Source organism: Oncorhynchus mykiss, chromosome 18 (assembly GCF_057628025.1).
Source record: "Oncorhynchus mykiss isolate SJ-2025 chromosome 18, ASM5762802v1, whole genome shotgun sequence".
Lineage (NCBI taxonomy): Eukaryota > Metazoa > Chordata > Actinopteri > Salmoniformes > Salmonidae > Oncorhynchus > Oncorhynchus mykiss.
Window position 1 is genome coordinate 13,822,446 of NC_143039.1, and position 12,008 is coordinate 13,834,453.

A 12,008-nucleotide genomic window follows, 5' to 3' on the forward strand; every position below is an offset into this window, starting at 1 on the left:
GGGGACTAAAGGACATGCTATTTGATGGAGAATGGATAGGGGACTAAAGACATGCTATTTGATGGAGAATGGATAGGGGACTAAAGGACATGCTATTTGATGGAGAATGGATAGGAGAATGGATAGGGGACTAAAGGACATGCTATTTGATGGGGAATGGATAGGGGACTAAAGGACATGCTATTTGATGGAGAATGGATAGGACTAAAGGACATGCTATTTGATGGAGAATGGATAGGGGACTATAGGACATGCTATTTGATGGAGAATGGATAGGGGACTAAAGGACATGCTATTTGATGGAGAATGGATAGGGGACTAAAGGACATGCTATCTGATGGAGAATTGATAGGGGACTAAAGGACATGTTATTTTCTCTTTCCCACTTTGCAGGCTGTGGGCTCATCTCAGATGGCCCCCAATATAGTACACTACTTTCAACCACTCCTATGGGCTGTATAGGGAAGGAGGTGTGATTTAGGATCCAGACTATGTCCACTGAGACAGAGTGGCGTCACCGGGTCTAAGAATGTCCCTTTATCTGCAGTCAGCGTCCCAATCAGCCACATAAGACAATGGGGAAGAAGTGTTGTTATGACAACAGAACATTGTTCCCCCGGTAGGTTCCACGTTAAAAGCCCTCTCTTACTCATCTCAGCAGTGTTGTTGGGACAACAGAACATTGTTCCCCCGGTAGGTTCCACGTTAAAAGCCCTCTCTTACTCATCTCAGCAGTGTTGTTAGGACAACAGAACGCTGTTCCCCCGGTAGGTTCCACGTTAAAAGCCCTCTCTTACTCATCTCAGCAGTGTTGTTAGGACAACAGAACGCTGTTCCCCCGGTAGGTTCCACGTTAAAAGCCCTCTCTTACTCATCTCAGCAGTGTTGTTAGGACAACAGAACGCTGTTCCCCCGGTAGGTTCCATGTTAAAAGCCCTCTCTTACTCATCTCAGCAGTGTTGTTAGGACAACAGAACAGTGTTCCCACGGTAGGTTCCACGTTAAAAGCCCTCTCTTACTCATCTCAGCAGTGTTGTTAGGACAACAGAACGCTGTTCCCCCATTAGGTTCCACATTAAAAGCCCTCTCTTACTCATCTCAGCAGTGTTGTTATGACAACAGAACGCTGTTCCCCCGGTAGGTTCCATGTTAAAAGCCCTCTCTTACTCATCTCAGCAGTGTTGTTAGGACAACAGAACGCTGTTCCCCCGGTAGGTTCCACGTTAAAAGCCCTCTCTTACTCATCTCAGCAGTGTTGTTATGACAACAGAACGCTGTTCCCCCGGTAGGTTCCATGTTAAAAGCCCTCTCTTACTCATCTCAGCAGTGTTGTTATGACAACAGAACGCTGTTCCCCCGGTAGGTTCCATGTTAAAAGCCCTCTCTTACTCATCTCAGCAGTGTTGTTAGGACAACAGAACGCTGTTCCCCCGGTAGGTTCCACGTTAAAAGCCCTCTCTTACTCATCTCAGCAGTGTTGTTATGACAACAGAACGCTGTTCCCCCGGTAGGTTCCACGTTAAAAGCCCTCTCTTACTCATCTCAGCAGTGTTGTTATGACAACAGAACGCTGTTCCCCCGGTAGGTTCCATGTTAAAAGCCCTCTCTTACTCATCTCAGCAGTGTTGTTATGACAACAGAACGCTGTTCCCCCGGTAGGTTCCATGTTAAAAGCCCTCTCTCACTCATCCACTGGCAGCTGCCTTGTGGTCCACAGGCGCCTTGCAACCGGCTGGAGTTTGTCTGTCAGGTTGGACTATTTTCCTCAAGTCTCTTCATCTGGTTGATTCCTACCATTCACAAAGGCACTTCCTGTATATAATGCAAACGAGAAAGTAGCATTTTCAACTTTCAAAGTGAATAGAAACAGAGAAAGGTCATTCATGGTGCTTCCCAGAACGAAAGAGGCCCCTTATATAATTGTCAATATACTTGTCAATACTGCTTAAAAACAAGCAATGACAACTTGTTACTTCTGGGGGAAATGATGAGTATTTATTATTATTTATACACACAGTTTCTATTCACTTTGACCACATAGAAAACATATTTGTCTGACTGAAATCAGCTGTTATTAGCATAGATAAGAGGATGAATCTGTTGTGTGGTAATTAACAGCTCACCAATAGACATATCAATGTGGGAATAGGGTTTAATGAGGCACTATGAAAGGCTGAGAAAATAGATTTAAAACACAATAATAAAATGTTCAGAAAATATAATAAACCTCGTCGCTGTAAGTCAACACAGCAACGACCGCCACACTGATCAGCACAGTCACATGTAAACAGAGTGACTCATCATGAGGTTCTGGCAACGTTTCTCACATTCAGAATTCAACGAAACCCCATCACGGTTTTACACCCAAGTCATTAACTACATCATAACATGGCTTCTATAGGGCCGGAGCTGCTGTCAAGGGAACGTTAACCATTACTTCCATTGGAAGTAGTCTTTAGAGAGTCTATCTGACAGTTATGGAACGGAGCAAACCGTCTCGGAGGTACCTTAATGTTTACATTACTACACCGAACGCTCTGCTTCAGTAGCGTAGCTATACAACCAGACATGAGTCCATTACATTTGTCAAATACTTGAGATGCGCTTGATTTAGTTTGCCTGGTACACAGGAACCAATGGACCAATCAGAAAAGTGCCAACTCCAAAAACAGTTAATCAACAGGAACCAATGGACCAATCAGAAAAGTGCCAACTCCATAAATAAGTAAATCAAGCGCAGCTCAAATATCTTTAAGAATCTAACTCGGATCAGGCCCCGTATTTACAAAGCAGTTTTGTCTTTTACATCCTAGATCAGCGTTCCTACTCTGAGACGCTCTGTGAATACGGGCCCCCGGGTGTCAATCAGAGGGGTGTTGTCTTTAATCTCTTATGGCAATACATTTCACGGCTACGGCTTCTCATTAGATAACACACGGACATCAGGGCCTGTACTCATAAAGAGCCTCAGAGTGCTGAACCAGGATCAGGTCCTCCTTGTCTAATGCTATCTTTTTCAATATGATTTTAAAAAGGATAAACTGATCCCAGATCAGCACTAGGATCTGGTTCTCTCTAGTATTCATTATTATCTAAAAGGCTAAACTGATCCCAGATCAGAACTAGGATCTGGTCCTCTCTAGTATTCATTATTATCTAAAAGGCTAACCCGATCCCAGATCAGCCCTAGGATCTGGTCCTCTCTCTAGTATTCATTATTATCTAAAAGGCTAACCTGATCCCAGATCAGCCCTAGGATCTGGTCCTCTCTATTATTCATTATTATCTAAAAGGCTAACCCGATCCCAGATCAGCAGTAGGATCTGGTCCTCTCTCTAGTATTCCTTATTATCTAAAAGGCTAAACTGATCCCAGATCAGCACTAGGATCTGGTCCTCTCTCTAGTATTCATTATGATCTAAAAGGCTAACCTGATCCCAGATCAGCACTCTTACATGGCGCTTTATGAACACTGGCCCAGACATTCACACATACAGTAAGTCTCCATTACATCTGTCCATCTCCATATTGACAGGGGAAGTGTGCTGTGCTCATCGCTCCCGAGTGGCGCAGCGGTCTAAGGCACTGCATCTCAGTGCATGGAGTTGTGTCACTACAGTCCCTGGTTCGAATCCAGGCTGTATCATATCCGCCCGTGATTGGGAGTCCCCTAGGGCGGCGCACAATTGGCCCAGTGTCGTCCGGGTTTGGCCGGGGGTAGGCCGTCATTGTAAATAAGAATTCGTCCTTAACTGACTAGCCTAGTTAAATAAAGGTTAAAATAATAATAATAATAAGTGTTTTAAATAATCACATGGCCATTTTGATACGAGACGTATGTCATGTCCTTACAGCTTCTACCCCTGTATTTAGGATCCATTGTAGTGGACACGGTCCCTAATGCAAAGCCTCCTGCTACGTGGGGTTATAATACTCCTCATCAGCACCGCACGGTTCTGACTTGATCTGGTCTGCTGTGAGTTGGAGGTAGTTCTGTCCCTGACCTGTGGTCCTGGTACACACGTACCACTCCTTCATGTTGGACACCGTCGGAGCCAGCGAGAGCCTGGAGGACGAGCAGTTAGTCCGTGAAGCTACGTAATCCCGGGAACTACGTTTCCCAAGAATCCCTGTGAACGACAGGTCTATGGGTTCGGAGGTAGGAGAGGACTTGAGTGCGTTGAGGTGGATCTTCATGTGTTTTCTGAGGGAGCTGGGGTGCGTGTAGGACTTGAAGCAGCCGTGGGACTTGCAGTCGTACGGTTTGGCGCTGGTGTGAACCTGCGAGTGCTTCTTACGGTCACTACTGTTGGCGAATTTCCGCAGGCAGCCGGGGAACTCGCACTGAAATGGCTTCTCACCTAGAAAGAGAGGTGAAAGGTGTTATGGGGGAGGAAATAGAATGATGACATCAGTCACAGGACTAAACATCTTCAACACAACATACAAGTTCCACCCTACCCTGTGTACCGCGCTCCACCCTACCGTGATTACCGCGCTCCACCCTACCCTGTGTACCGCGCTCCACCCTACCCTGTGTACCGCGCTCCACCCTACCCTGTGTACCGCGCTCCACCCTACCCTGTGTACCGCGCTCCACCCTACCCTGTGTACCGCTCTCCACCCTACCCTGTGTACCGCGCTCCACCCTACCCTGTGTACCGTGCTCCACCCTACCCTGTGTACCGCTCTCCACCCTACCCTGTGTACCGCGCTCCACCCTACCCTGTGTACCGCGCTCCACCCTACCGTGATTACCGCGCTCCACCCTACCCTGTGTACCGCGCTCCACCCTACCCTGTGTACCGCGCTCCACCCTACCCTGTGTACCGCGCTCCACCCTACCCTGTGTACCGCGCTCCACCCTACCCTGTGTACCGCTCTCCACCCTACCCTGTGTACCGCTCTCCACCCTACCCTGTGTACCGCGCTCCACCCTACCCTGTGTACCGTGCTCCACCCTACCCTGTGTACCGCTCTCCACCCTACCCTGTGTACCGCTCTCCACCCTACCCTGTGTACCGCGCTCCACCCTACCGTGATTACCGCGCTCCACCCTACCGTGATTACCGCGCTCCACCCTACCCTGTGTACCGCGCTCCACCCTACCCTGTGTACCGCTCTCCACCCTACCCTGTGTACCGCGCTCCACCCTACCCTGTGTACCGCGCTCCACCCTACCGTGATTACCGCGCTCCACCCTACCCTGTGTACTGCGCTCCACCCTACCCTGTGTACCGCGCTCCACCCTACCCTGTGTACCGCGCTCCACCCTACCCTGTGTACCGCTCTCCACCCTACCCTGTGTACCGCGCTCCACCCTACCCTGTGTACCGCGCTCCATCCTACCGTGATTACCGCGCTCCACCCTACCCTGTGTACCGCGCTCCACCCTACCCTGTGTACCGCGCTCCACCCTACCCTGTGTACCGCGCTCCACCCTACCGTGATTACCGCGCTCCACCCTACCCTGTGTACCGCGCTCCACCCTACCGTGATTACCGCGCTCCACCCTACCCTGTGTACCGCGCTCCATCCTACCGTGATTACCACGCTCCACCCTACCCTGTGTACCGCGCTCCACCCTACCCTGTGTACCGCGCTCCACCCTACCCTGTGTACCGCGCTCCACCCTACCCTGTGTACCGCGTTCCACCCTACCGTGATTACCGCGCTCCACCCTACCCTGTGTACCGCGTTCCACCCTACCGTGATTACCGCGCTCCACCCTACCCTGTGTACCGTGCCCCACCCTACCCTGTGTACCGTGCTCCACCCTACCCTGTGTACCGCGCTCCACCCTACCCTGTGTACCGCGCTCCACCCTACCCTGTGTACCGTGCTCCACCCTACCGTGATTACCGCGCTCCACCCTACCCTGTGTACCGCGCTCCACCCTATCCTGTGTACCGCGCTCCACCCTACCCTGTGTACCGCGCTCCACCCTACCGTGATTACCGCGCTCCACCCTACCCTGTGTACCGTGCTCCACCCTACCCTGTGTACCGTGCTCCACCCTACCCTGTGTACCGCGCTCCACCCTACCCTGTGTACCGCGCTCCACCCTACCGTGATTACCGCGCTCCACCCTACCCTGTGTACCGCGCTCCATCCTACCGTGATTACCGCGCTCCACCCTACCCTGTGTACCGCGCTCCACCCTACCCTGTGTACCGTGCTCCACCCTACCCTGTGTACCGTGCTCCATCTGTCAACCTCGAGTTGATGTAGCTGCATGAAATATGTCAAACAGTGTCACTTCACTGACTGAGAACAATGTCCCTTTTCTACAGCTGGCTTCCCTGGACCTTCCCTTTAAAAGGTCCTTCACTTCTTGTCAATGGCCAAACCCCACCACACAGTGTAGTCTACTACTCCACAAACAGGCTACTTCCTGAATAGGACTGTGTGTGGAACATGTCAACATGATGACGTGCTCTGCCTGTCTGGCAAGCAGTGACTAACCTACTGTATATACATCTGAAATGTTGTCCCATTGTTTACTTTTAGTATATAGGCCCAATGACGCCATGTAGAATAACATAACCTTTCACTATGGAATGAAGGAAACGAAAGGGTCGGTTCTTTGTTGGCATTCCCAGTGTCCTTTATGGAACATTATCTACATACCTGTGTGCGTGCGCGTGTGAATCTTGAGGTTTTCCGACCGAGCAAACACTTTCCCGCAGTCTGGGAAAGTGCAGGAGAACGGTTTCTCCCCAGTGTGTACCCTGATGTGGTTTATCAGTTTATATTTGGCTTTAAACGCCTTTCCTTCTCTCAGGCATTCTTCCCACATACAAACATGGCTCAGGGGCTCGAGCCCAGCGACGTGCTCGGTGCTTACGTGGTCCACCAGCTCGTGCATGGAGCTGAAAGTTTGGTCGCATATCCTTTGTTTTGAAGTTCGGTCACGGTGCTCGTGTTCCGTCCATTTGCAGACCAGCTCCGGCTTTATCGGCCTGTTGTTGTTGGTGGAGTATTCCGCATAGGCGCCCGTGGTAGAAGCGCGCGGTGAAGGAGAAGCGATGTATGAGATCATGGAATTGTTATTGCGGAGCAGAGAGTGGCCATTGTGGCGATGGCGACCACCCGGCCGCTGCATGGTAGTAGAGACGGGCCTCGGGCTGGCTGTCTTGCCTTTCTCTGTCCTTTATGCTTCCTGCAGCTGCAGATAGAATCCGCGCTGATTTGGGGAAACCACGTTGATCTTAACGCGGTCCGCCCAGGTTTTGGTCTACCGAGGAGCATGAGGCATATTCTGTAAATTGGCCGTAAACCCGGTTAGAACCAGGTGGTCCGTCCCCACATAGTTGTAAGAAAAACTGGCAGATCTATGACTGTATCCCAATGGTGTAAAATGGCGTCCTCTCTTCATCACCTATTCCTTCAGCTCAGGCGGCACTGATTTGACAAACAGAAGAAAGCAATATGGCGGATGAAGGTGATTTATTTCCTCACTCCAGTCTTTTCAGATCAGTGGATTCGAAGGAAAGGGAGATGAGAATATACTCGGAATTATTGAGATGCGCCCCCCAGTGGTAAGCACGAGGACGCTCGCCAAGTGAACATCTGTGGCATCTATAGGCCGGGACTACATATGCATAATGTCAATGCCCTCTATAGCCTATCATGAGAAGACAGATTTACTTCAAATTTAATCCATGTTGGTTGAGGGGTTTTTTCCTCCGCCGATTAGCAAAAATAAACGTTGTTTTCTTTTGCCACGTTTGATTTTGTTATAAACTGTATCCTTTCTATATAAATATAACATTTGATAGTTGTGGCCACAAGGATATATTTACTAAATGTAAAACGTGGAATTGTAAGACATTAAACTTTTCCTTGGGCATTTGTCACATAATTGAATTCGCAATAAAATATAAAATATTTCGTTTGCAGAATATCCACTTTTCATTCTATATATGGTTTGACACATTCAGTGGATAGTAAGGAACATGGGATGCCATGTCATGTTCCAAAATGAAAAGTCTTGAAGATTCTGCTAATCATTTGGAATCGGATTTCAAACATTTGCAATTGTATTTTGGTCCTATATAGCTGTTTTGTTGTATCTTCCTCTGCGCCTCTAACAGGACAGGGTTAATGTTTTATGTTTCCACAGAGACACTTCATTCTCTCAGACTGAAAGGTTGTTTTTCCCTCCAACCCAGAGCTGCAGGGCTGCCTTTGAACTCGACTCACTCCTGTGGTGTTTCCAGCGGGACAAAAGAGGTAGGGCCGTGCGTAACTGTAACCATGGAGCAATGGAACTTTTTTTTTTGGGGGGGGGGGGGGGGGGGGGGGGGGGGGTCATTCTTCTCCTTGCTGTAAGTCCATTTTATTCACTTGAAACATAAATCTCCCTGGGGGGTTTATTTAGGCCTAATGAAATTGTATGGCTGAGGTGCATCAGTTAAAACAGATGTTAGCTTTGATCTGACATAACATATGGTTAGCTTGCAAAATCTATTATTAAACGCTTGTGTGTGTGTTGTGTGAGTGAAAATATATACTTTCCACACAACTGAATGCATATTTTTTCCCCCGTCACTATTCAGCATTCAAGCAACGTAAAGGAAGTGACTGGTTTCACTTTCAGGATTTCACCTAACATTTGTCATTTTCCCGTTAAGACTTTCCAAAGTAATAAAACATGGGCGGAGCAAGCATCTATTAGTCATGAGACGCTTGCCTGTAATTGGTGGAATGGCTGGGATCGGGATGAGCTGCAGTGGCCAATTAGAGTGCGTTTGGTGAACACCCGGGGTTCTGTAAAAAGGGGAGGTAGAAGTGCCCTTTGAAGACCCCGGGATAAGCATTTTCACGTTGTAGTGAATAGTCATACTTACAAACAGCATTCTGAACATTTACCACAAGACCTTTATTCATTCCCGGGTAAATGACCTGGCACATTCCTGTTGAGACTCCTGCAAAACTATTCATCCACAGCTTGGGGAAGTTTTTTCTCCTTGGGGTGCTGAGGAATTATCTGGAATGTGTTTTGCGGCAAGATATTGAGTCCTCATTTGAGAAAGAAACATATTTTTATTTGGAGCTTTTGGACACTTCTTCAACCGCTTTCTACGCACGCCTACAGTTCGCCTACAGTTCGCCTACAGTTCGCCTACAGTTCACATATTTACTTTGCGCATCGTTCCATTCATCGAGCCCAGGCTCGTGCTGTGATGCTGTTGGAGGGAGGTCACCAGCAATCAGGCTCAGGGGTCAGTGCGAGCGCGTTCCAAAGGCACCACTCAGCGCATTCACCAGTCGAGATGCAGGAGAGAGACCCCAGCTTTATGGAGTCGGTCCACATCGCCAGCCAGGGACCCGGGTATGGCCCATCCTACTCCAACTCCACACGGGACTTTATCCTGCGTAACCGGGGATTCGGAGACTCTTCCCCTGTCAGCGATCAGCACTCTCTCCTCAGGACTATGGCTGGGTCTCTCCATCACTCACACGTAGAGGGCCAGGGCCACGGGCATGGACACCTCCTCTTTCCCGGGATGCAAGACCAGCACCACGGCTCTGCTAACGTGCTGGGCGGCCGGTTGGGGCTACCAGGGGAGGTATTCGGGAGAGCGGACCAGTATCACCATGTTTCCGGTCCAAGGAGCGATCCTTACGGTCAATATGGGGCAATGGGTCACAACATGGGCATGGCAGCTCACCACCATCATCACCCAGCCGCGTTCTTCCGCTTCATGCGGCAGCAGTGCATCAAGCAAGAGTTGATCTGCAAGTGGATAGACCCGGACCAGCCCGGCGGGGCGAGCCGGTGCTGTGGCAAGACTTACGGCACCATGCACGAGCTGGTTACGCACGTCTCCGTGGAGCACGTCGGTGGGCCCGAGCAGAGTAGCCACACCTGCTTCTGGGAAGAGTGCCCACGCGAGAACAAATCGTTCAAGGCCAAATACAAGCTGGTGAATCATATTCGGGTGCACACTGGAGAGAAGCCTTTCGCGTGTCCGTTCCCCGCGTGCAGCAAGGTCTTTGCGCGCTCTGAGAACTTGAAGATACACAAGAGAACTCACACAGGTAATTTAAAACGAAATATAGCCTCATTATTGTTATGTTGTGTTACTTTTTATATTTTTTTTTACTTTAGTTAATTTGGTAAATATTTTCTTAACTCTTCTTGAACTGCGCTGTTGGTTAAGGGCTTGTAAGTAAGCATTTCACGGTAAAGTCTACACTTGTTGTATGTGACAAATAAAGTTTAATTTAATTTTGATTTGATGTCTGCAGGTTGAATATCTCATGGATATAAACGTCAGTTTTAGACATCTGATTTGAGTTTTGTATGAAGTGAGGTTGTTTAGAAAGTGTATAGGTAAGTGTCCCCAGGCTGGTGTACTGCCTGTGTCCTTCAAAAAGGATTCATAACTCTCCCATGTTTTTATTTGTTGATGTGCTTAGGGTTTTATCGGCGGGGCCTATAACTAAATCGTATCAGATATTTGAAAACAACTGTGACTGTATTTAAACCAACAAACACATTTCAACTAATCCCCTCCTTCTGTTCTCCTCCAGGGGAGAAACCGTTCATGTGTGATTTCTTCGGCTGCGACAGACGCTTCGCCAACAGCAGTGACCGCAAGAAACACCTGCACGTTCACACGTCTGACAAGCCCTATCTGTGCAAAAAGTGTGTAAAGTCCTACACACACCCCAGCTCTCTGAGAAAACATATGAAGGTCAGTTTTCTGTCTTTGCCAAAATATACTTGTCCTGGACAAGACTTTGTTCTGTGACAAAATTGTGGTCATCTTTGAGGGATTGTTTTTTGACAGATTTGTTTTGATTTATTTTAGGTGCATGATTCGTTGTCAGTAGCAGACACTTCGCCCGGAGCCAGCAGCGGATATGAGTCCTCGACGCCCCCGAGTTTAGTGTCCCCTGCCTCGGAGACCCAGAGCACCATGTCCCCGGACTCTGCGGTCCTCGGTAGCGGACACAGCAACCTCTCGTCCAACTTCAGTGAGTGGTATGTCTGAGGAACACACTCAAGACTAACGGGAAAACGACGGCAAAAAAATGAAGGAAAAACAATGAGCATCAATGAGCATCTGACTGGCCTAAATGGACGCTTTTACGCGCGATTGAAATATGAATCAAGAACGTTGCACTAAAACATTGGAAGCCAAAGAAGAAAATCTCTTATATAAAAAACAAACGTTATTTTTCTTTCGATGGTTGTTTAATTATCAGTCTTTCGTTGTCATTTTGAGATATGTTATTTTTACAGTTGGGAGTTTGAGTTTGAACATGAACTATTTAAAAGTATTTTAAATAAGTGCCAAAGTTAACCTTAGTTTAATTGTGCACATTTAAACAAAAATTGGAAACAAGTTTTTTGTTGAGGTTGAACAGGTTGATGCGTTGTCCTCCATGAACGACCTCTTGAGATGCCCCGTTGAGACATCATTTATATAAAAAAGAAAGTTGCTGTGTTGTTTTTCTGTAAGTCTATTATGTTAACAAACGTGTTAGTAAAATGAATCTGATGTTTAAAATGCCTGTCTTAATTCGTGTCTCTCTGTAAATGTTTTTCATTAAAAGAAAGTTCAGTTTGAACGCTCCCTGCACCAACAAGTATGATATGGAATGTATACAAGTCTAAATTGTATATGTACCCTACTGATATGTAAGATAATAAATTACATTTATGCATAAATTATCATGCGTCTATTGTTCAGGATCATCAATTCAATTATTATTTATGTGGAGAAGGGATTACTTTATCCTTAATATGGCTGGACAACTTGGATTGATCGCCACCAAACTATTGTTTATGAGAAATACAACTTGTTTTGTTATTTCATGTTTGTTCGTTTTAAAAAAAAGGTCATTGAAATGAGACCCCTTTAGTTTATTAATTCGACCATTTTAAAAACAAAAAATATTGTACATGACTGTATTTTACACGAGTAAAATCAGCGAGGATAACAAAGTCTGGAGCGGTGTTCGAATACCCATGCTAACATACCGTGTACCTG

General features: G+C 47.6%; 2 protein-coding genes across 4 annotated transcripts; one reads left to right on the top strand and one right to left on the bottom strand.

Moving 5' to 3' along the window:
* Nucleotides 1–2,134: 2,134 nt before the first annotated feature.
* Nucleotides 2,135–8,235, bottom strand: LOC110495359 (uncharacterized). Its single transcript, XM_036951487.2, has 2 exons — nt 6,631–8,235; nt 2,135–4,361 (listed from the first exon to the last, which is right to left on the bottom strand). Exons 1-2 carry the CDS (start codon nt 7,103–7,105, stop codon nt 3,916–3,918), a joined length of 921 nt encoding a protein of 306 aa, XP_036807382.2. The 5' UTR covers nt 7,106–8,235; the 3' UTR covers nt 2,135–3,915.
* Nucleotides 6,704–11,686, top strand: LOC110495361 (zinc finger protein ZIC 2). Of its 3 annotated transcripts, none has more exons than XM_090207188.1 (4): nt 6,704–7,541; nt 8,175–8,235; nt 10,543–10,706; nt 10,824–11,686. In XM_090207188.1, exons 1-4 carry the CDS (start codon nt 7,527–7,529, stop codon nt 11,004–11,006), a joined length of 423 nt encoding a protein of 140 aa, XP_090063314.1. In that variant the 5' UTR covers nt 6,704–7,526; the 3' UTR covers nt 11,007–11,686. The 3 variants fall into 3 exon arrangements, with proteins under 3 accessions (XP_090063314.1, XP_036807381.2, XP_090063315.1); XM_036951486.2 differs by having other exon boundaries at nt 6,982–7,541; nt 8,175–10,047; XM_090207189.1 differs by having other exon boundaries at nt 7,321–7,444.
* The last annotated feature ends 322 nt before the right edge of the window (nt 11,687–12,008 follow it).